The sequence below is a fragment of the Macrobrachium nipponense genome, chromosome 37, assembly GCF_015104395.2.
Source record: "Macrobrachium nipponense isolate FS-2020 chromosome 37, ASM1510439v2, whole genome shotgun sequence".
NCBI classification, from domain to species: Eukaryota; Metazoa; Arthropoda; class Malacostraca; order Decapoda; family Palaemonidae; genus Macrobrachium; species Macrobrachium nipponense.
In genome coordinates, this window is record NC_061097.1 from 34,284,098 (window position 1) to 34,303,825 (window position 19,728).

Genomic DNA, 19,728 nt, shown 5'->3' on the forward strand with positions numbered 1-19,728 from the left:
GAAGTTCTAGTCATAGTGACTTGAAGATTTATTTGCTGTAGCTTTGTTGACAAAATTCAGTGGTGTTGGTTTGGTTATATTTGGACTGATAGTTATGACCAGCTATTCTGTATTTTCTCTACTGCTAAGTTTTGATTGTGTGTTTATTAAGATGTATTTGTTGTAATGTGCCTTTTTGTACATGAACTTTCCTGTCAGATATATACTTAGCTATACGTCTCTGACGTCACGACAGAATTCAAAACTCGCGGCACACGCGACAGGTAGGTCAGGTGATCTACCTTACCCGCCGCTGGGTGGCGGCTGTAAGAACCAATCTCCCTTTCCAGCCAGAATTTTTCTGTCGCCGGTGACGACTACACCTGTGGTTGTTACCTCCTGACAGCTTTATTCATTTCTCGTTGCCGTGGATTTATTTGGACTGACTTTCGGTGAAGTACCTGATCTTGTTGGCTTGGCATACGCATTTGTGGATTGTTTTTGGATATTGATTTGGATTTTTCTTTGATTTCGAGATGTCTGAGTTAGAGGTTAAGAAATCTTCTATGTTTAGGGTGTGCTCTATGGATGAATGCAAGGTGAGACTACCGAAAGCTACGGTAGATCCTCACACAGTTTGCTTTAAATGTAGAGGGAAAGAATGTTCTTTTGTTAACCCGTGTAATGAGTGTGAGAAGTTGGATGAGGGTGAATGGAAGGCTCTTTCTTCCTACTTGAGGAAGTTAGAGAAAGACAGGGTGAGAAAGGCTTCGTCTAGGAGTTCTAGTAAGTCTCGTATTAGCGTGGTAGAAGAAAATCCTGTTGTAGCATTAGAACCTTCTCCAGTTTCAGCTCCTGCGCCCTGCAATCGAACCTAAGGATACGACTACGGAAGTGGCAACCATGAGAGCCACGATCCTTAGCATGGAAAAGAAGATTCGTTCGTTGCAAGGTAAGAGTAGTGAAGGTGAATTGTGCAGTGACCCCAGTGCAGTGGAGGGTGCGTCTGATCGGCTCCTTAATGCTTCCAGGCCTAGACCTCTTCCAGACTCCCAGTCCCAGTGGAGGAGGAAAGTCAACAGCCGCAGGAAGGTTAGGGAGAACTCCCACCGATCAGGCGTCCCCTCGGTAGATCCTGATGCTCGTACCCAGGCTGCCCTTGTTCGCGCGAAGAAGGAGGTATTGCGCCAATGCTTCTCTTCTTCTTCCTCACCTTCACCTAGAAGAGGATGGAGCGCCTCGGATTCTTCGCACCGCTGAAGAGAGCCTGGAAGGCGCCTGGCTCCTTTCCTTCCAGCCCGGAAGTTTTTCCAGAAGAGCCGGAAATAGAGATCAAGAAACCCAGGAGGGAGCAGGAGTTCTCGCCTCATAGTAGGCTTCGAGCCTCTTCTCCGGTGGAGGATTTTGCAAGATCTCCAGCTCGAATTCTTGCTGGACTGCAAGCGCAGATTTCGGCGCTGGCGGGCTCCTTGGCAGGAGGAACGCGGTCGGAAAGACGTCTCTCTCCCTGTCAAGAAGTCTAGGATTCCTTCGCCTGTGTTACCGTCTCAGTCAGAGTCGGTTCTCTCTCCTTTATCAGCGGATGGAAGGAGGCGCTCTTCCCTCGGCAGGCGCTTGTCGTCTTCCAGGCGTCAATCGCCCAAGAAGCTTTCTCCTGGTGACTACATCTCTCCAGTAGGAAGGGATCTAGCGCCTAGTAGGCGCGTTCGTCTAAAGACAGGCGTACAGCCTCGTCTTCTCGCGCATTTCCGAAGATCCTTCATTCTCCGGATAAGAGAGCCTACTCTTTGATGGATTCGTCAAGAGACAGGATCTCGCCTTTTGTTAGGCGCCTTGAGCCTAGTAGGCGCTACTCCCCAAGTAGACGCTCTCCCGCTCCCAAGCGTGGTGCGGAGGATAGGCGCTTTTCTCCTGATAGGCGCGGCTCTCCTTTTAGCCGCTCGGTTCAGGACAGGCGTGTAGAGCCTGAAAGATATGTCTCTTCTGGGAGACTACCTTTTAAAGAGACACACAAGTCGGGAGCGAAGTTTGTGGAGCATGGTAGACGCCGGTCTCCTAGTAGGCGACCTTCTCCAGGGCTTCGCTCTCCTGTAAGTAGGCTCCAAGAGCCTAGTAGGCGTTCGCCTCATGGTAGGCGCAGCTCGCCTGGCAGCCGCTCTCCTTTGAACAGGCGCATGGATCCTGAGAAGCGCCTTGAGCATAGTAGGCTCTCCTCTCCTAGCAGGCGCTCCCCTTTGGAAGCCCGGAATTCTAGGAGTAGGATTAAGGAGCAAAGAGCACGCACTCATCAGAGTAGGAAGGACTCATTCGAGAGGAGCTCTCCAGAAACTTTGGCTTCCCCTGATAGGCGCCAGTCTGCTACTAGACACTCTCTGGACAGGCGCATTTCTTTAGAGAAGGCTAACTGCCCTCGTAAAGAAGCGGAGGGTTCTTCAGTGGATGAAGTTGAACCTTCAGAAGAGGATTTGGTGAAGGACTCGTCAGTTTCGTCCTATAAGATCCTTACAGATCTTCTTCAAGAGTTTGGAGACTCCCTTACTCCCGTCGCTCCTCCGTCTCCTCTCTCTTTATTCTCGACTTCGAAGAAGACGAAAGTTTCCTCTTGTGTGAGGATGAAGCCAACCATCTCAATGAAGAAGGCTTTGAGAGGTTTTGGTGATTGGCTGCTTTCTAAGGAAGAGAAAGGGAAGACTGTGTTTTGTTTCCCTCCTTCCAAGCTTACGGGCAGACTTGGATTTTGGTACGAGTCTGGAGAACCCCTAGGTCTGGGTCTTCCTTCATCGGCGGATGCGGACTTCTCTTCTCTGGTAGATGCAGCACGACGCTTTCGGCTCTTTTGTCTGCTAAGACTACCTGGGCTATGAACGAGCTTGACCACCTGCTGAAGGGAATGTTTAGAGTCTTGGAAGTCTTCAACTTCCTTGACTGGTCTTTGGGGGTCTTGGCTAAGAAGACTCAGAACCCGGATGCTATTTCGCCAGATCTCAACAGTGTTCTAACGTGCATTGACAAAGCAGTTAGAGATGGATCGAGCGAAATAGCCTCCCTGTTTGGAGCAGGGATCCTTAAGAAGAGATCAGTCTTCTGCTCTTTTCTGACTAAGTCTGTTTCGCATGCCCAAAGAGCCTCTCTCCTGTATTCGCAGCTCTCGCCTCTGCTATTTCCGAAGAAGATAATCCAGGACATCTCAGGATCTATCTCTGCGAAGGCGACTCAGGACATGCTCGCGCAGTCGGCACGGAAGCCTAGGACCTCCTTCCAGACGAAGACGAAGAAGGAGACTCCAGCTAGACAGGAGCCCTTTCGAGGGGGCCCCCCTTCTAGAGCCTCTACCTCGAGAGGTAATAGACCTTTCAAGAGAGGTAGATCCTTCTCACGCTCTGTCAGAGCTAAGAAGTAGGGAAGTAGTCCTCCAAACACCAGTAGGTGCCAGACTTCTAAGATTCTCGGAAGCCTGGGCAAAGAGAGGAGCGGACAACTGGTCCCTCTCGATTATAAGGAAAGGATATCTGATTCCTTTTACGGAAAGACCACCGTTGACAACGACTCCGAGGGAGTTGATGGCCAGGTACAGGGATCCCATCATGAGCCTTGCTTTAACACAAGCAGTGGAACAAATGTTCGAGAAAGAGGCTATAGAACTTTAGTGAGCGACCCTTGCTCCAGCGGGCTTTTTACAACCGCCTTTTTCTAGTTCCAAAAGCCTCAGGAGGATGGAGACCGGTTCTGGATGTAAGCGCCCTGAATTTCTTTGTAGAAAAGAGGAAGTTCGCCATGGAGACGACATCCTCAGTGTTGGCGGCCCTTCGGCCAGGGGACTGGATGGTGTCCTTAGATCTTCAGGACGCTTACTTCCATGTGCCTATCCATCCTTCTTCAAGGAAATACCTCAGGTTCATGATGGGAGGAAGGATATTCCAGTTCAGGGCTTTGTGCTTCGGCCTTTCAACAGCCCCTCAGGTCTTTACAGGCCTAATGAAAAATGTAGCAAGATGGCTACATTTGGAGGGAGTCAGAGTGTCCCTTTACTTGGACGACTGGCTGATCAGAGCCAAGTCGCTGAAAAGATGTTTGGAGGACCTACAAAAGACCCTTTTCATGGCAAGTTCTCTGGGACTTTTGGTGAACTTTCAAAAGTCTCAGTTGATCCCCAGTCAAGATCGTATCTATCTGGGGATTCGGATGGCTTCTCTGGATTTTCGGGCTTTTCCGTCTCCAGAACGGATAGCCCGAGGGTCAGAGAAAGTCAAAGCCTTCCTAGAGAAAGAAGTATGCACAGCGAGGGAGTGGATGAGTATTTGTTGGGGACACTCTCCTCGTTGGAGCAATTCCTTTCTCTAGGAAGGTGTTGCACCTCAGACCTCTCCAGTTCTTTCTACACCGACACTGGAGGTGTCGTTCGCAAAACCTAGAGTTCTCCTTCGAGATCTCAAGGGAAATCAAGAAGGACCTCTCTTGGTGGGCCAACCCTCTCAGGTTTGCAGAAGGGATGTCCCTTCACATTCCGAACCCCAACCAAGTGTTGTATTCCGACGCCTCGGAAACAGGTTGGGGAGCGACGCTCGGCTCAAGAGAAGTGTCAGGCACCTGGAACAAGGAACAGGTGACCTGGCACATCAACAAGAAGGAGCTGATGGCGGTTTGGCTAGCTTTGAAAGCTTTCGAGCCCCACGTCCTAGCTTCAACAGTACAGATCAACTCGGACAACACCACGGCCCTGGCTTACATCAGGAAGCAGGGGGGACTCACTCTTTCTCCCTGTACGAGACAGCAAAAGAACTTCTGCTTTGGGCAGAGCAAAGGAAGATTTGTCTCCTTACCAGGTTCGTACAGGGAGAAAAGAACGTCAGAGCAGACCTCCTAAGCAAGGAAAGATCAAGTCCTGCCTGCAGAGTGGACTCTTCACGAAGATGTTTGCCAGGACCTGTGGAAGCTTTGGGGCAAGCCTCATATAGACCTCTTCGCCACAGCCAAGAATGCGAGGATAGCCAACTACTGCTCTCCGATATCGGACCCGAGGGCAGTGTCGATAGACGCGTTTCTCCTAGATTGGAAGGGTCTAGACATGTATGCTTTTCCTCCATTCAAGATACTGGGAGAGAGACTAAAGAAATTTGCAGAATCGGAGGCAGCAAGGATGACGCTGGTTAGCCCCGTTCTGGCCCGCACAAGTATGGTTCACAGACGGTAACTGGAATGGTTAGTAGATCTTCCGAGAACATTACCACAGAGGATCGATCTGCTCAGACAACCCCACTTCGAGAGGTATCACAAAAACCTCCCCGCTCTAGATCTGACTGGCTTCAGACTGTCAAAAGTTTGGTCAGAACGAGAGGCTTTTCTGCAAGAGTTGCAACGGCTATCGCAGCAGCAAGAAGGCCTTTCTACCCTTAGAGTCTACCAATCGAAGTGGGACGTCTTTCGGCGATGGTGTAGGAACATCACTTTTCCTCTTCCAGTACCACCTCCTGTGACCCAAACAAATTAGCAGACTTCTTACTTTTCCTTAGGGAAGAAAGTGGATTGGCGGTATCAACCATTAAAGGCTATCGTAGCATGCTATCTGCAGTGTTTAGGCACAGAAACTTAAACATTTCAGAGATAAGGACCTTCATGATCTATTAAGATCGTTTGAAACATCCAAGAAGGTTTCTCCAGGGGTTCCGAGTTGGAATCTGGATGTAGTGCTACGTTACCTGAGGTCCAATAAGTTCGAACCGCCTCAGTCTGCATCGTTTAGAGACCTCACGAAGAAGACAATTTTTCTCATGGCATTGGCTTCCGCAAAGAGGGTTAGTGAACTCCATGCACTAGAAGGAAATTTGGGATTCAGAGGAGATGCAGCTATCTGTTCGTTCCTTCCTTCGTTCTTAGCCAAGAACGAGAACCCCTCAAATCCTTGGCCTAGGAGCTTTGAAGTACAAGGATTGTCTGCATTAGTAGGCGAGGAAGCCTACTAATGCAGTTTGAAATTCTATCTACAGAGAAAGAAAAAACTTAAGGGCAATGATGTCAACCTTTGGTGCTCTGTAAGAGATCCAAGGAGGACTCTTTCGAAGAATGCGCTTTCTTTCTTTATCAGAAGCCTGGTGAAAGAAGCGCATGCGATATGTGATGAAAGTCAATTCAAAGTCCTTAAGGTCAAAGCTCATGAGGTAAGAGCTATTGCCACGTCATTGACTTTTAACAAAAACATATCCCTGAGTAATATTATGAAGGCAACATTCTGGCGTTGCAACTCAGTCTTTGCAACCACTATCTGAGAGACGTCAAAGTTACGTATGAAAAGTGCTTCGGGTTAGGCCCGTACGTATCGGCGGATTCGGTGCTGGGGCAGGGAGCTGAGACATATCCTTAGTAGTACGTGTATATATTTTTTCCCCTTGTTAGGTTGTAAGTTTTTGGTTGTTTGAAAGAACATGCGGGTAGGCATGTTTTTCATTTCGTAGTCTAACAATGATTAGATTGGTTAGGTGATCGTTTTATGTTTGAGCTCCTTGCAATGATAGTGGTTAGGTTTAGGTTCTGTCATATAAGTGGGCGAATCCCCGTTGACAGATCCTGCTCGGATTCTATCAAGTAAGCGGATAACCAAATCCCTTTGATAGACCCAAAGAGTCTGTCAGCTGTAGGTCACGCCCTCGCTGAAGCTCTTAAGGCAACGCAGACTCATAGACAGTAACTACGAAGTCTTCTGCCTAAACAGGTAAGAACCAAGGTTGTATTTACATCCTACAACTAGTGTTGTTTTCCCCTTTTTTCCATATTTATATTGCTGTCTCTTTCCCTCCACCAAGGGTGTCAATCAGCTAAGTTATAGTATCTGAACAGGAAAGTTCATGTACAAAAATGTTATTGTTAGTATACAATAAGGTTTTGTACATACTTACCTGGCAGATATATACGATTGATGGCCCGACCCAGCCTCCCCTCAGGAGACCGTGGAAGGAAAAATTCTGGCTGGAAAGGGAGATTGGTTCTTACAGCCGCCACCCAGCGGCGGGTAAGGTAGATCACCTGACCTACCTGTCGCGTGTGCCGCGAGTTTTGAATTCTGTCGTGACGTCAGAGACGTATAGCTAAGTATATATCTGCCAGGTAAGTATGTACAAAACCTTATTGTATACTAACAATAACATTTTCCTCAAAATATGATGGCTACATGCATTCTTTGTTGAATTTTTGTATGTTTGTGGGTTTCCTTTGGCCTCTAAGAAGGGGGTAGTACCAGAAGTACACTGTAGGCATTACTGAAAGGTCTTTGCAGCATCCCTTTGGCCCCTAGTTGCAACACCTTTCATTCATTTTACTGTACCTGTACCTCTATTCTGTTTTTTCTGCCATCTTTCCTACCTCTTCCTATTACACCTTTGTAACCTTTTACATACTACTTCAACTTTGCTTTCGTTTGGCCTTTGGCCTAAATTGTATATTCTGCGGTGTCCTTTTTTTGTTTTTATTTATTGTGCACCTAGTTTTGTTTTAATTTTTGCATGGTGATAGATAATATGCTATACTTTTTATGGATGTAGAATTTTTGCTTGGTTATCTAAATGCCATTGACATGGGTATGTACACTTAACATCCTTGTGGTTTTAAGCAAGTTTTATCTTTGTTACAGGTTGGAGTGCATTGCATGAGGCGTGTAATAGAGGCTTTTATGGAGTATCTAAATTGTTGATAGAAGCTGGGGCAGACGTTAATGCAAAGGGACTAGACAACGATACTCCGCTTCATGATGCTTGTATCAATAATCATTTCAAGGTAAGATGACTCACGTGCTTTGTTTTGATAACTGTTTCCAAGCCGTAGGCGCCTGATTGTTAAATGTGGAATTTTTTTTGTCCAGAGGAGAGTATGTGCCGTAAGGTGATCGTCACCAAAGATTTCCAGGTTTTGTGACAGTGTCACTGCAGTCCTAAGAGGGAAAAAAATTTCATTGGCAGCTTACCAGCTCCAACTGCTTATTTTGAATATGATTAGCATCTTATAAGAATTACTGTTAGCTATAAGAGATCTGGGAAATGTTGAAGTGTAGGCTATAATGGAGGGTCTTTGTTGCTTGTCTGAGAGCCCCCTAAAATGCCTCTTTAGTTGAGGTGCTACTGTGTTTGTTTTAATATGAATATATATCACCTGAAGTGTCTTTGGATTTGCAGCTGGTCCGATTGTTGTTAAGATGTGGTGCCGGTGTTGATGTGGTGAATCGTCGAGGAAAGACGCCACGTGACGTGTGTCGCTCTCCTGGTATCATCACCCTAATTGAAGCTGCAGCCAGTGGGAACCTCCAGGATTTGGGCTCTTCCTCTGGAGACGAAACCCCACAGCTACAGGAAGGTTAGTTAGTATTCTGATTGTGTCTCAGTCGGTGCTTTCCTTTATAAATATTAAATGATGTCATTTATTCAAAGATTTTGATCAACTTTAGCTTAATATTTTGAATATATTTGCTTTCTATCACTTTATTTGTTGCTATGCTAGTTTTCCATTGATATGCTGTGCTGAACTACTACAGCCACTGACCAACATGCACCATTATACTGTGAAAAGTACATTTAAAGTGGGAGTAACAGAAAAACATTGCTATGCCTCTAGGTGGTTGTAGTTTGATATGTGGCCACTTTAAATCAAGAAGTTTTTATTTTTTTCTCTCTCTCTCCAAGTACAATTAGGTTTTTAAGAGAAAATGTATGGTTATTTAAAAAAAAAAAAAAATAAGTTGACAGCCTAATTTGGCTTATTTGTAGTACAATTGTGAAGGGGGTTTAGATACTCTACTGTATCTTTTATAAGAAAGCCGGTATTTGCTATGATTATTTTACATATCAATTTAATTGTAGGTGGCAGTTGCTCAACTATGTCTAGGCGGACTCCTCCTGCCAATAAATCTTCAGAGGAAAAGCCTGGAGGGGGACCTGGGTCTCCAAGAGTCACCTTGCGTCTTCCGAATAACGTCTCGCGCACACCTGATAAACCAAGATTGCAGGATTCAAAGTAAGGGAGAACTTCCTTTTCTCTTTCTAAAGAAATGCTTTTCACCGTAAATTCAGTTTCAAGTGTTAACCTTTTGTCCTTAATGAAATATTTTTGTTTACAGAAATATAATGGAAAATAGTGAAGATGTTTATGAGTTCAAATGCAAAGATGAAAATAGGGTCGAGGAAGAAGAGGAAGACAAGAATGCAAATACTGCTCGACCAGATGGCGCGCCGGCGGAGGAAAAATCTGAAAAACGGACGAGGGAGCCCGAGGGGGAAGAAGATGAAGAGGCTAGAAAAAAGAGAAGATTAGAGAATAAAGAGGCTCCTAAGGGTGCTGGCAGAGGTGCGGGTAGACCAGCAGGTAAATTTGGAAATTATTTATTGTTCTATTTGTCTGATTTAATATGCATTATTGAGGTATTTTAATTTAGATTTAAACCTCTAGTTTCTAAACAACGTTAACAAGTCAATCATTTATACAGGGACTGTAGAGAAGACTGTTAAAACAGCTGGCCGGGGGAATAACAACAATAATTCAACTGTGGCTAAGCCTTCCTCCTCCACAGGAGGGAGTGGAACTGGTGTGACTGGTGGTGGAAGTACTGCTAGTGGAGGGGGTGGGGTTAGTGGTGGAGGTGGAGGAGGAGGAGCAGGAGGAGGGGGAGCAACCACAGGGTCTGGAACAGGATCGGGAGGAGTGGGAGGGTCCACTTCATCATCGTCGACGTCTTCGGGCTCTGGTTCGGCGGGTAACACGGGAGTCATTACCACCACAGAAAGAAAGAGTCCGATGGGCTCTGCTGCCAACAGTCCAAAGCCAGGTAGCACCAAAGGAGGGGACAGCAGTGAAGATGACGAGATAAAAAGTGAATCGAGCACCGGTGCAGGCCCTAAGGTACCACCTCTGAAGATTGTCTTGGGTGGAGGGAACGAACAAGAAGCCAGCGCAAGAAATGGGAAAAGCGTCGCTAACCGCCAGTTGCCGTACGTTGTGAACTCGAGCTCCGGGGAGGAAAAAGAAGTACCTGCAGAAGGGAAGGAGGCTGTGCCAACTGTGAAGGTGAATCCTGATGTATGTGGAATATCTTTTTTTGTGGCTTTAGATTGTAAGAACCTTTTCTTTTTCTAACAAAGCTTCACTTCCAAGGCATTGGGGTTGTGGTGGTCATATTTTGTGGGCCATATTCGCATTGCTCTTACTGTTGCTTCTCTGTGAATGTCCTCAATATTTTAAAAGCTTCTTTTGCAGTTTTTTTGGCATTTCATTAATGCAAAGAAAATGTGGCATGTCAGTTGTAAAGTTCAAAGTTCAACCAAGCCTAGAAATTTAATGCCCAGTTGTTTCGATACGTAATACAAACCCCCTCGGTCCTTTAACAATAGGAAGGAAGTAGCTAGCGGCGGTTCTGGAACGGTCGTAAGCTTCGAACAAGGGGGAGAACGGTAGTTAACTGCTTGTCCGATCGTCGCGCGCCGCGCGACTGGGAGGAATAAACAAATCACTTTTGCTTTCGGCCGTGTGGGAAGGACGTGTTCGCCATCGCTCTGCCCGCTTTGTCGTTTGCTTCAACTTTGAGTATTTGTTTTCTCTTTCTGTATATCAGGAGTGATTGTAAGTACTTTTCTCAATTCTATTATTCTTGCAATGAGTGAATTGGAAGAAATGGAAATATCACCGCGCCCTCCAGTCGCCCGTAGAGTGTGTCCCGGGCTGGAGGGGCGTAAATGTGGAGGGTTCAGGTCATTCGTTGAGGGTGGACCCCCACGAGGTTTGTACTCGTTGTCGGGGCGAGAGTGCTCCCGCAACGAACCATGTGTGGTTTGTATGAATTGGTCCGAGGCGCAGTGGGTGCTGTACGAGGGCAGGAAGAGACTTAGGCCGGCCAAGAAGTCATCGGAAAGTCCAGTGACTCCTTTGGTGACGGACACTTCGTCCTCTTTCCTGCCTCCCGGCCAGACCCCCACGTTTCGCGCCTTCCCTGCGGGGGGGTAGCGGAGTCCTTTTCCTCTCTCGATCCGTCGAGTGTGGAGGGAGGGCGCCCGCTACCCCGGACGTACAGCTGTACTCGGGATCTTCCGTCCGGCTCTGGGGGGGGTGTTTCGCCCCCAGGCTCGGGGAAGCCCCTCCAATTAACCCGACTGTTGCTTCCGCAGGTGTCCATCAGCGAAGGACGACTTGGGACAGGTGTGGGAGTCGCTGGGACTGCAGGGAGTGCCCAGCATCCAGGGGTTGCTTCAGCGGTTGGCGGGGTCGGCGGTGGTCACTCATGGTGCGGTGACCACCACTACTACCACATTAACGACACCAGCGTATGAGATGCCACCACATCTGGTATATACGCCCCATATAATGTCGGTGACACCCACGGTGGCAGTACAAAAACCCATTGCCGCCGTTCCAAAGAGGACGATGCCACCACCACCTGGATTTTTCCTTTGCCGACCCCGGACTTCCGCTGCCCTAAGAGTTACCCCCTGGACTGCCGCCAGTGCCACGGATGACGGTGACTGTCGACAGGACGCCTGGCTCTCCCGTGGTACCTGCCGTGCCTGCCGTACCTGTTGCCGTTCCAGCTACTCTTTCCTTTTCAGATAGGCCTGCACATTCCATTTCAGATGTTCCTGCCGTTCCTGCTGTTCCCGGACCTGTTCCTGTTGTGCTGCTCGGTGTGTTGCTTGTAACAGTCCCTCAGGTCTTTCCGGACAGGTGCAGTCGGGCCCTGTTGCTTCGGCAACTGCCCGGCTCCCTCCTGGATGGAAGACCTGACGTCTGTCCTGCGGAGCCTGGCGAAGAAAAAGAGGAAGAGGAAGAAGAGTGTCGTCGTCGTCTTCATCGTCTTCTTCGTCGTCTGCTGCCTCTCCTTCCCCTTCGACTTCTAAGGCTAAACAGCCGAAGAAGAAGAAGGCTGCCTCCTCCCCCCCTAAGAAGACTCCTTCGGGATCTTCTAAGGGCCCGGCTCGCTCAGGCGAGTTGGGGAGCTCTTCTGCTGGTCCTCTGTTCCTTCGGGTACAGGGCCCCGTCCCCGTCGCTTCTTCTGCAAAGAAGAAGTCGACGGGGACCAAGAGGTGCATCAGCCTCGGTCTGGTGCGTCCTCACCTGGTGCTAGCGGTTTCTGCCGCTAAACCAGGTTCCGTCTCGGCCGCTTCTCGTTCGCGAGAAGCACCCGAGTGGACGCTCTTCCAAAGAGGACCGTCCAGCCAAAGTTTTGACGTCCGAGCTCGCTCGCCGTCAAGACAGCGGCGCGGAGCAGAAGACTGGCGAGAGTTGTGCACACGACTCTCGCCAGGCCAGTGGACGCTCTCGCAGCGACCAACTGGCTGCTCGGGCTGACGTGACGGTCGCTGACCGGCCACGGGTTGAGGCGAGGAAGGAGTCCCCACGGCCGCCGGTACCAGCCACGGCTGGTACCAGCGGTTTGACGCGCCGAGAGGACGCTGGCCGGTCTCGATGCGAAAGGGAGCCTAGCAGGTCTCAACCCGTCCGCCCAAGCATCCCGATGGGACCGGGCGGAGACGGTGACCAGCGGCAGCTCGCCTGACGCTAGAGATCGGTCTCGACGTTCTCAGCCGAGCCAATCGCCCCAGGCGAGCGGCGACGCTAGGCCTACTGCTCGACCGTCACCGCGGGTTGACGATCAGCAGCAGCCCTCCACGCACGCTGGTCCTGCCAGCGAGCGAGGGGGGAGCGTCAGGTCTGCCTCTCCCGTACCTTCAAACCTCCTCGGGCTATACCGGGAGGAGCGAGGTACCAAGGAGCGATCACGAGAGGTGCGCCGCTCGGTGCCCGGCTATGACGCCGTACGGCTCAGGCACGGTCTTAGGACCCGACCAGGACGTTACGCGCAAGTAGTTGGAGGCGACCGTCAGGGGTCTGTCGCTGTTCCTCCTTCTGAAGGAGGAGTATCGAGGGATATGCTCTTGCTGGAGGGACTGGACGGTCCTACTCCACAAGACGCTGTGACGCCCGAGATACAGAGGAACTTCGCAGAGGTCATTAAGCTGATGCGTCTGCATAATGACCTCGCGGAAGGATCGCCGCTACCACCAGCAGAAGCCCAGTCCCACGGTCCCGGCTCGCCGTCAGTTTTGGGGTCCAAGAGAGAGGCCCAAAATGACGATGGGGTTGCCACGATCAGAGCTTGCGGACTCAGTCCTGGATCAGGTGGAGAATCGCGTCTCAGGACGGGAGGACTCGCTAAAATCCGGACGGTCCTCTAAGCTGCTTCCTCCTCCTCTACAGCGGCAGAGGCGATTCTACGTGCCATCGGAAGACCCGATACTGCCGAAACAGGTTAACCCGGAGTTAGCGAGGCTGACTCCAGGTGTGTCCCTGCAGGCAGCTCCTGTCGGAGAACCTATGGTTCTCGCAGCAGAGGCACTTGCCCTGGAATCTACGCTATGGCAGCATTCCAGGCAGTTTCCTGGTTGGATTTGTGGTCCCTCACAATATCCAAAGTAGCGGCCGGCTCCGGGGAGTTCTGCTCTCGAAGACGACGCTTCTTTTAGGAGACTGTGCCAGTTCTGGAGGAGAGCAATCTCTTACCTCGCCCATCAGACTGCTAACTGTGGGCCAACTTGGTTCTTCGACGTAGGGACGCAAAGTCCTTACCCGAGTGACCCAAAGGGGGCTGGGGCGTGAGGCGGCACTCGGGCTACGAAATGGACCTCTTAGGAGTTTCCCCAGCTCTCTTTCCTGGAGAGATGGTGGACGCTGCGGTGGAACGGCGGCGCACTGACGAGAGTGACCGCTTAGTCCACCAGGCAGTCTCGAAGGTTTCTGGGCAATCTCGAGTAACTGCGCAAACCAAAGAGCTTGGCTAGCGCTTCCACGGCGGCGAAGACGGTTGCACGTCCCAAAGCCCCGTGTGAAGACTCCAGTTGTTTCAACTTCTGCGAGAGGAGGCCGCCAACCAGCCCTCCTCCCAGCCCTCCTTTCCCCGAGGAGGTGCTGGAAAGAAGTCGAAACGAGGAGGGAAACGCTAGGGACGGCGTTCCCCCCTCACCTGCTGCCGGAAGTGGGGGGGTGTGCCTGGCGAGCCATTGGGCGACTTGGCAGCGCTACGGCGCCGAGAACTGGATAGTAGACGTCCTTCGGACGGATATCTATACCCTTCGAGTCTCGGCCCCCCCCATCATCTCCAAACCGGTCCATCTACAGACCTATGTCCGGGGATCAGCAAAGGACAACGCTCTTCGACAGGAGATCAAGACCATGCTGGCGAAACGAGCTGTAGAAATCGTGGAGGACCAGTCACCGGGCTTTTACAGCCGCCTCTTCCTAGTGGAGAAGGCATCGGGGGCTGGCGCCCGGTGATAGACCTCTCTCCCCTGAAACCGCTTCGTTCGCACGACGCGGTTCACGATGGAGTCGGCACGCTCAGTGCTCGACTCGATCAGGGGGTGGGAACGAATTTCATGCTTTCAGTGGACCTGAAGGACGCGTATTTTCAAATACCCATCCATCAGTCCTCCAGAAAGTACCTCCGCTTCATCTTCGACGGGACGGTGTACCAATTCAGGGACACTTGTTTCGGTCTCTCAACCGCCCCACAGGTGTTCACGCGAGTGTTCACTCTGGGTCGGCTTGGGCCCATTCGAACGGGATACGTCTTCTGAGGTATCTCGACGATTGGCTGGTCCTGGCGAGCCTCCCGCTCGCAGTTGCTACAGGACAGAGATCGACTCCTCAAGTTTTGTCGCGATCTGGGGATCGTGATAAACTACGAGAAGTCCGATCTCGAAACCCAAGCAGAAGATTGAAGTACCTGGGTATGCTGCATAGATACGGTAGCAGGGCAAGTCTTTCCCGCAGACTTGCGTATCAGCAAATTCAGGGAGGCAGCCGGCCGGTTCCTGTCGCGGCAGGAACAGGCAGCACAGCAATGGCAAGTCGTGATCGGCCATCTGTCGTCACTCGAGAAGTTAGTCCCTCACGGGCGTCTTCACCTACGGTCTCTCCAGTGGAGGCTAAGGGAGAGTTGGTCCCAGGCCAGGGAGGTCCTCCTTACTTTATTTCCCGTGGCTATCACGGACAAGGTGAGGCAGGACCTAGCCTGGTGGCTCGACGACAAGAACCTCTTAAGAGGAGTGCCTATACGCACTCCCCCCCCTGAGATGCTTCTGTTCTCAGACGCATCGACCGAGGGATGGGGCGCACAACCTGGAGGAGTTGCTGAAGCAGGTGTGTGGACATCACGAAAAGCACCTTCACATCAATGTCCTGGAACTCAAGGCGGCGTTCAACGCTCTCCAAGAGTTTCGGGACCGCTTTGGTGGGACACTCATGGTGTTGATGTGCGACAACACCACAGTAGTGGCATATGGTCAACAAAGCAGGGGGGGCTAGTGTCTCTTCCGCTCCATCAGTTGACAGTGCAGGTGCACGAGTGGGCCACGGCTCACTCGATAGAGCTGTCAGCACGCTACATTCCAGGCAAGAGGAATGTAGTAGCAGACAAGCTCAGCCGTCGGGATCAGGTGATATAAGGACCGAATGGTCTCTACACCAAGATGTGGCGGAAAGGCTCTTCAACCTGTGGGGGCGACCGGTCGTAGACCTGTTCGCCACCCGGCACAACAGAAAACTTCAGGTTTTCTTTTCAGCTGTGCCGGACCCATGGGCAGCTGCAGAGGACGCTCTCCAACACCCCTGGGACAACCTCTTCGCTTACGCCTTTCCTCCCTTCTGTCTGATTCGGAAAGTGATCAGTCGAGCGCTGGTCACTCCCAATCTCAGAATGATCCTGGTGGCTCCCAAACGACCTCAAGCCGTTTGGTATCCGGACTGCTGGCTCTTCTTGCGGACGCACCGAGAGAACTACCACCTGGCACAACCTCCTAGCCCAGCCACACGTAGAACGGTACCACCACGCAGTCCAGTCCCTTCAACTTCACGGCTGGCTGTTATCCACCATCTCTTGCGAACGAGAGGCTTTTCTCGTAGCGCAGCAACAGAGATGGCTGGACACGTCAGACAGTCCTCTGCAGCTGTGTACCAGGGGAAGTGGGCCGTCTTCTGTGGTTGTGTCGTAGACAGGGTCTGTCTCCTCTCAGAGCCACTCTTCAGCAGGTAGCGGATTTCCTCGTGTTTCTTCGCCGAGAGAAGCTCCTCTCAGTACCCACAAGTTAAGGGATATAGAGCCGCCTGGCTCGCGTCCGAAAAAACTGAGGGGACTGGACATCTCGAATTCGTTCGAGATATCCTTGCTAATGAGGAGCTTCGAAAGGTCTTGCCCACCCAGGGAACTCAGGCCCCCTGCGTGGGATGTGACTCTCGTACTTAGGAGTTTGACTCGAAGACCCTTCGAGCCACTCCGAGAGTCGTCAGACAGGGATCTGACCCTCAAGACCCTCTTCGTGCTGGCCCTGGCATCGGCGAAGAGAGTAGGGGAACTACATGGCCTTTCTTATGATGTTAAACATACCAGAGGCTGGGGATCGGTGACGCTCGATTTCGTCCCGAACTTCGTAGCTAAGACTCAGAATCCGTCGATCCCTGACGACAGGTTCGAGTCTTTCACGATCCCCTCCCTCCTGGACTTCACCGATAACGATGCGGATGAGATGCTGCTTTGTCCTGTGAGGGCGCTACGGCGCTATCTGAAGGAGAACTCGACATCTCAGGCCATGAGTGTCGACGCCTCTTCGTTAGCACTGGGGTCACCAAGAAGAAGTCTCCAAGAACACGCTTTCTTTCTGGCTGCGTGAGGTGATCAGGAGAGCGTACGAAGCTGATGGTAGCGACGGACATTCCGTACGCTCCGTCCAAGAGCCCACGAAGTCAGAGGTATCGGACCCTCCTTAGCGTTCCGTAAGAACTTCTCCGTGGCGCAGGTCCTGAAGGCAGGTGTCTGGGCCAACCAGACCACCTTCACGTCCTTCTACCTTCGGGATATTGCCACAAGTCCTTGGATACTTTTTCCTTGGGACACCTGTGGTGGCTGCTCAACACGTTGTGTAAGCTTACCCAAGACAGCCGAGCAGGCAGAACAGCATCGATTCCCTGGTATGACTGGGGAGAATGAATGCGTGAATGAGAGAGTGACTGGCTTCTCTTCACCATCTTTTTCTACCTCTACCTGTGGGCAGAGGGATCGGTCGTTACCTTGCATGTTGCTGGGAAGGAGTCAGATGCAGGTAAGCTATTCAACGAGCTCCATCCTATCTCTTTAACTAGGAGATAGGAGTAAATATCCACCACTTTCTCCAACAAGGGGGAGAAGTGGATGCCAACATGAGACAAACCCATTACTTTACATTTGCTCATGTAAAGGAAAAAGTTCTTACAATGCTGGTACGAAGAGATACGCTTGCCTCTCTCTTAGTACTCGGCCCAGAGGTCTGACCATTGATCCTGCGGTGCACACCCCGATCAATCGGACAGAGGCTTGGATCCCTCCCTCGCTCTTACGACCAGGGAGGCATTCCCAGGGTGACGAACACCAGTCTGTTCATCAAAAAGACTCAGATTCCTCCCACCAAGAAGTGAGTCTTCCTATTGTTAAAGGACCGAGGGTTTGTATTACGTATCGGAACAAATGACAATTTGTCGAAAATTGCATTTTTCCTAACTATACAAAACCTGAGGTCCTTTAACATAAAGTCCCTCCTCATGCCACCCCTCACTCTGCGTATTTTGCATGGGCCAAAAGCAAAAGTGATTTGTTTACCTCCAGCCGCGCGACGATCGGACAAGCAGTTAACTACCGTTCTCCCCTTGTTCGAAGCTTACGACCGTTCCAGCCGCCGCTAGCTACTTCCTTCCTATTGTTAAAGGACCTCAGGTTTGTATAGTTAGGAAAAATGCAATTTTCGACAAATTGTCATTTTATGTTCGAAGCTTTGATATCTTGTCAAATCGAGATTTTTTTATTTTTTTTTTTTTTATACTGCATAGATATGTTTTGAAGCTTTTATAGAAACTACAACAGCATTGTCATAGTTTCACTTGAATGTACTGCTTGTGTTTCACAATCTTCAAATGCAGTTAAGATGTCTGTGATAAAAAAAAAAAATAAAAAGTTAAAGCCACTTGCTTTGAGCGGGCAAGAATTTTCAAGACAATGATTAGGGTGTTTCTTTTAGTTCATTATTTTTCACTTAAGTTTGTTAATACAGTGGTACCTCGACATAAGAAAGGCTCAACTTACGAAAAACTCGAGATACAAAAGCAAATACGAAAAATTTTACAGCTCTACATACGAAAAGTTTTCAAGATACGAAAGGTTGTTGGCGTAAAGTCCCGAGATTCGCCCGGACCACCGAGAACAATTCCCATAAGGTCCTGCTCTCCTATTGGTCAGCATCTACCCCTTGTGCTTTAAGTATTCTATTGGTAAAAGGATGCTGTAAATTGAAAAACTTATTCATGCAATACATTTAATAAAAAAAAAAAAACATTAGGTAAAGATAGAATAAAGAATTAGAATGAAATGGTTATTATACTGTTGGTAGTTTCAGTAGTTGAAGAGAGATAATGAAAATTTATGGCGTACTGTGTAAAGTGATTGCTTGGCGATCGTTCGATACTCGTAAGTGCTGGATGTAAACAGAAGTTTGGAAGCTTTTTATATATATATATATATATATATATATATATATATATATATATAGTTACTGGTTACTTAATAATTATTTGAAATGAGTACGTGAATTAGATATCATAAAATATAAAATAAAACAGACTGCCAACAAATACGTATTTTTTAGAATTCTTCTTCTGTTTTAACATTACGTTAACGTATACGTATGTTTCATTATAGCTGTCAGTAACTCGGTATCTCCATTAGGTAAAGATAGAATAAAGAATAGAAATGAATGGTTATTATACTGTTTGGTAGTTTCATTAGTTGAAGAGAGATACTAATGAAAATTTATGGCTTACTGTGTGCTAGGAAAAATGATTGCTAGGCGTTCGTTCGGTACTCGTAAGACGGGTAAGAGCTGAATGTAAACAATCTATTGGAAGGTTTTTTTGTTTGTTTGTTTGTGTATTATAGTTACTGATTAATTAATAATTATTTGAAATGAGTACATACTGATTATTTATACATTTTATTGGCATATTCTAAGCTTTTAGCTCTTAGGTTTAGATGTCAGAATCATAGACTAGGCTACAGTAGCAACCGCTAACATAGGCTAGGCTTATTGCTAAGGGACATATGCTAAAGTCCTAATATATGCAGTAAAAATGGGGTTGAACATTACATGCAGTTGAATATTACTCAAGTATGTACAGTATTTTGCCTTTTTGGAGTCATATTTCTTCCGTCGGATCGGCGTCGTAACCCTAGAACATGTGTTTTAGGCCTGGAAATATAATTTACTGGGGTGTTTTTGGAGGGGCTTGAACGGATTAGCCATTTTATATGTAAAATGTGGTCCAAGGTACGAAAACCTCATGATACGAAGGGTGCCTCGGAACGGATTAATTTCGTATCTCGAGGTACTACTGTATTTCCTTTTGTATTGGTCATGTATTGCATTCCTATATTGTTAAAATTTTTACCATTAAATTTGTTAACTGCTTAACAACATTGGACAAGGCTGTGATGGTTTTATATTTGAATAGGTTAATCAGAACCTCAAAAAGAAGATATTGCCTGTTGTTTTGCATTACTTATATATTCATTTTGAGTAGCATTTGACAGCTGAAAATAACCAATTTTAGATTAGAACTAGGCATGCCAGCTGTAGTGCAATTTTAATATATTAAAGGTCCTTATGCAGTGTCCAGTGTTGTAAACAGTCAAAGAAACCAAGTAGATCT

The 19,728-nt window shown here is 48.8% G+C and overlaps 1 protein-coding gene across 13 annotated transcripts in view; it reads left to right on the top strand.

Moving 5' to 3' along the window:
- LOC135209101 (ankyrin repeat domain-containing protein 11-like) overlaps window positions 1-19,728 on the top strand; it is a 61,628-nt gene that overhangs the window by 30,697 nt on the left and 11,203 nt on the right. For 9 of the 13 annotated variants that reach the window (XM_064241703.1, XM_064241700.1, XM_064241701.1 and 6 more), the window contains 5 exons: window positions 7,601-7,743; window positions 8,139-8,316; window positions 8,820-8,973; window positions 9,077-9,321; window positions 9,443-10,032. In XM_064241703.1, the coding sequence (XP_064097773.1) occupies window positions 7,601-7,743; window positions 8,139-8,316; window positions 8,820-8,973; window positions 9,077-9,321; window positions 9,443-10,032 (1,310 nt within the window). The remainder of the gene's footprint in view (window positions 1-7,600; window positions 7,744-8,138; window positions 8,317-8,819; window positions 8,974-9,076; window positions 9,322-9,442; window positions 10,033-19,728) is intronic. The other 4 variants (XM_064241702.1, XM_064241705.1, XM_064241704.1 and 1 more) reach the window with 2 other exon arrangements.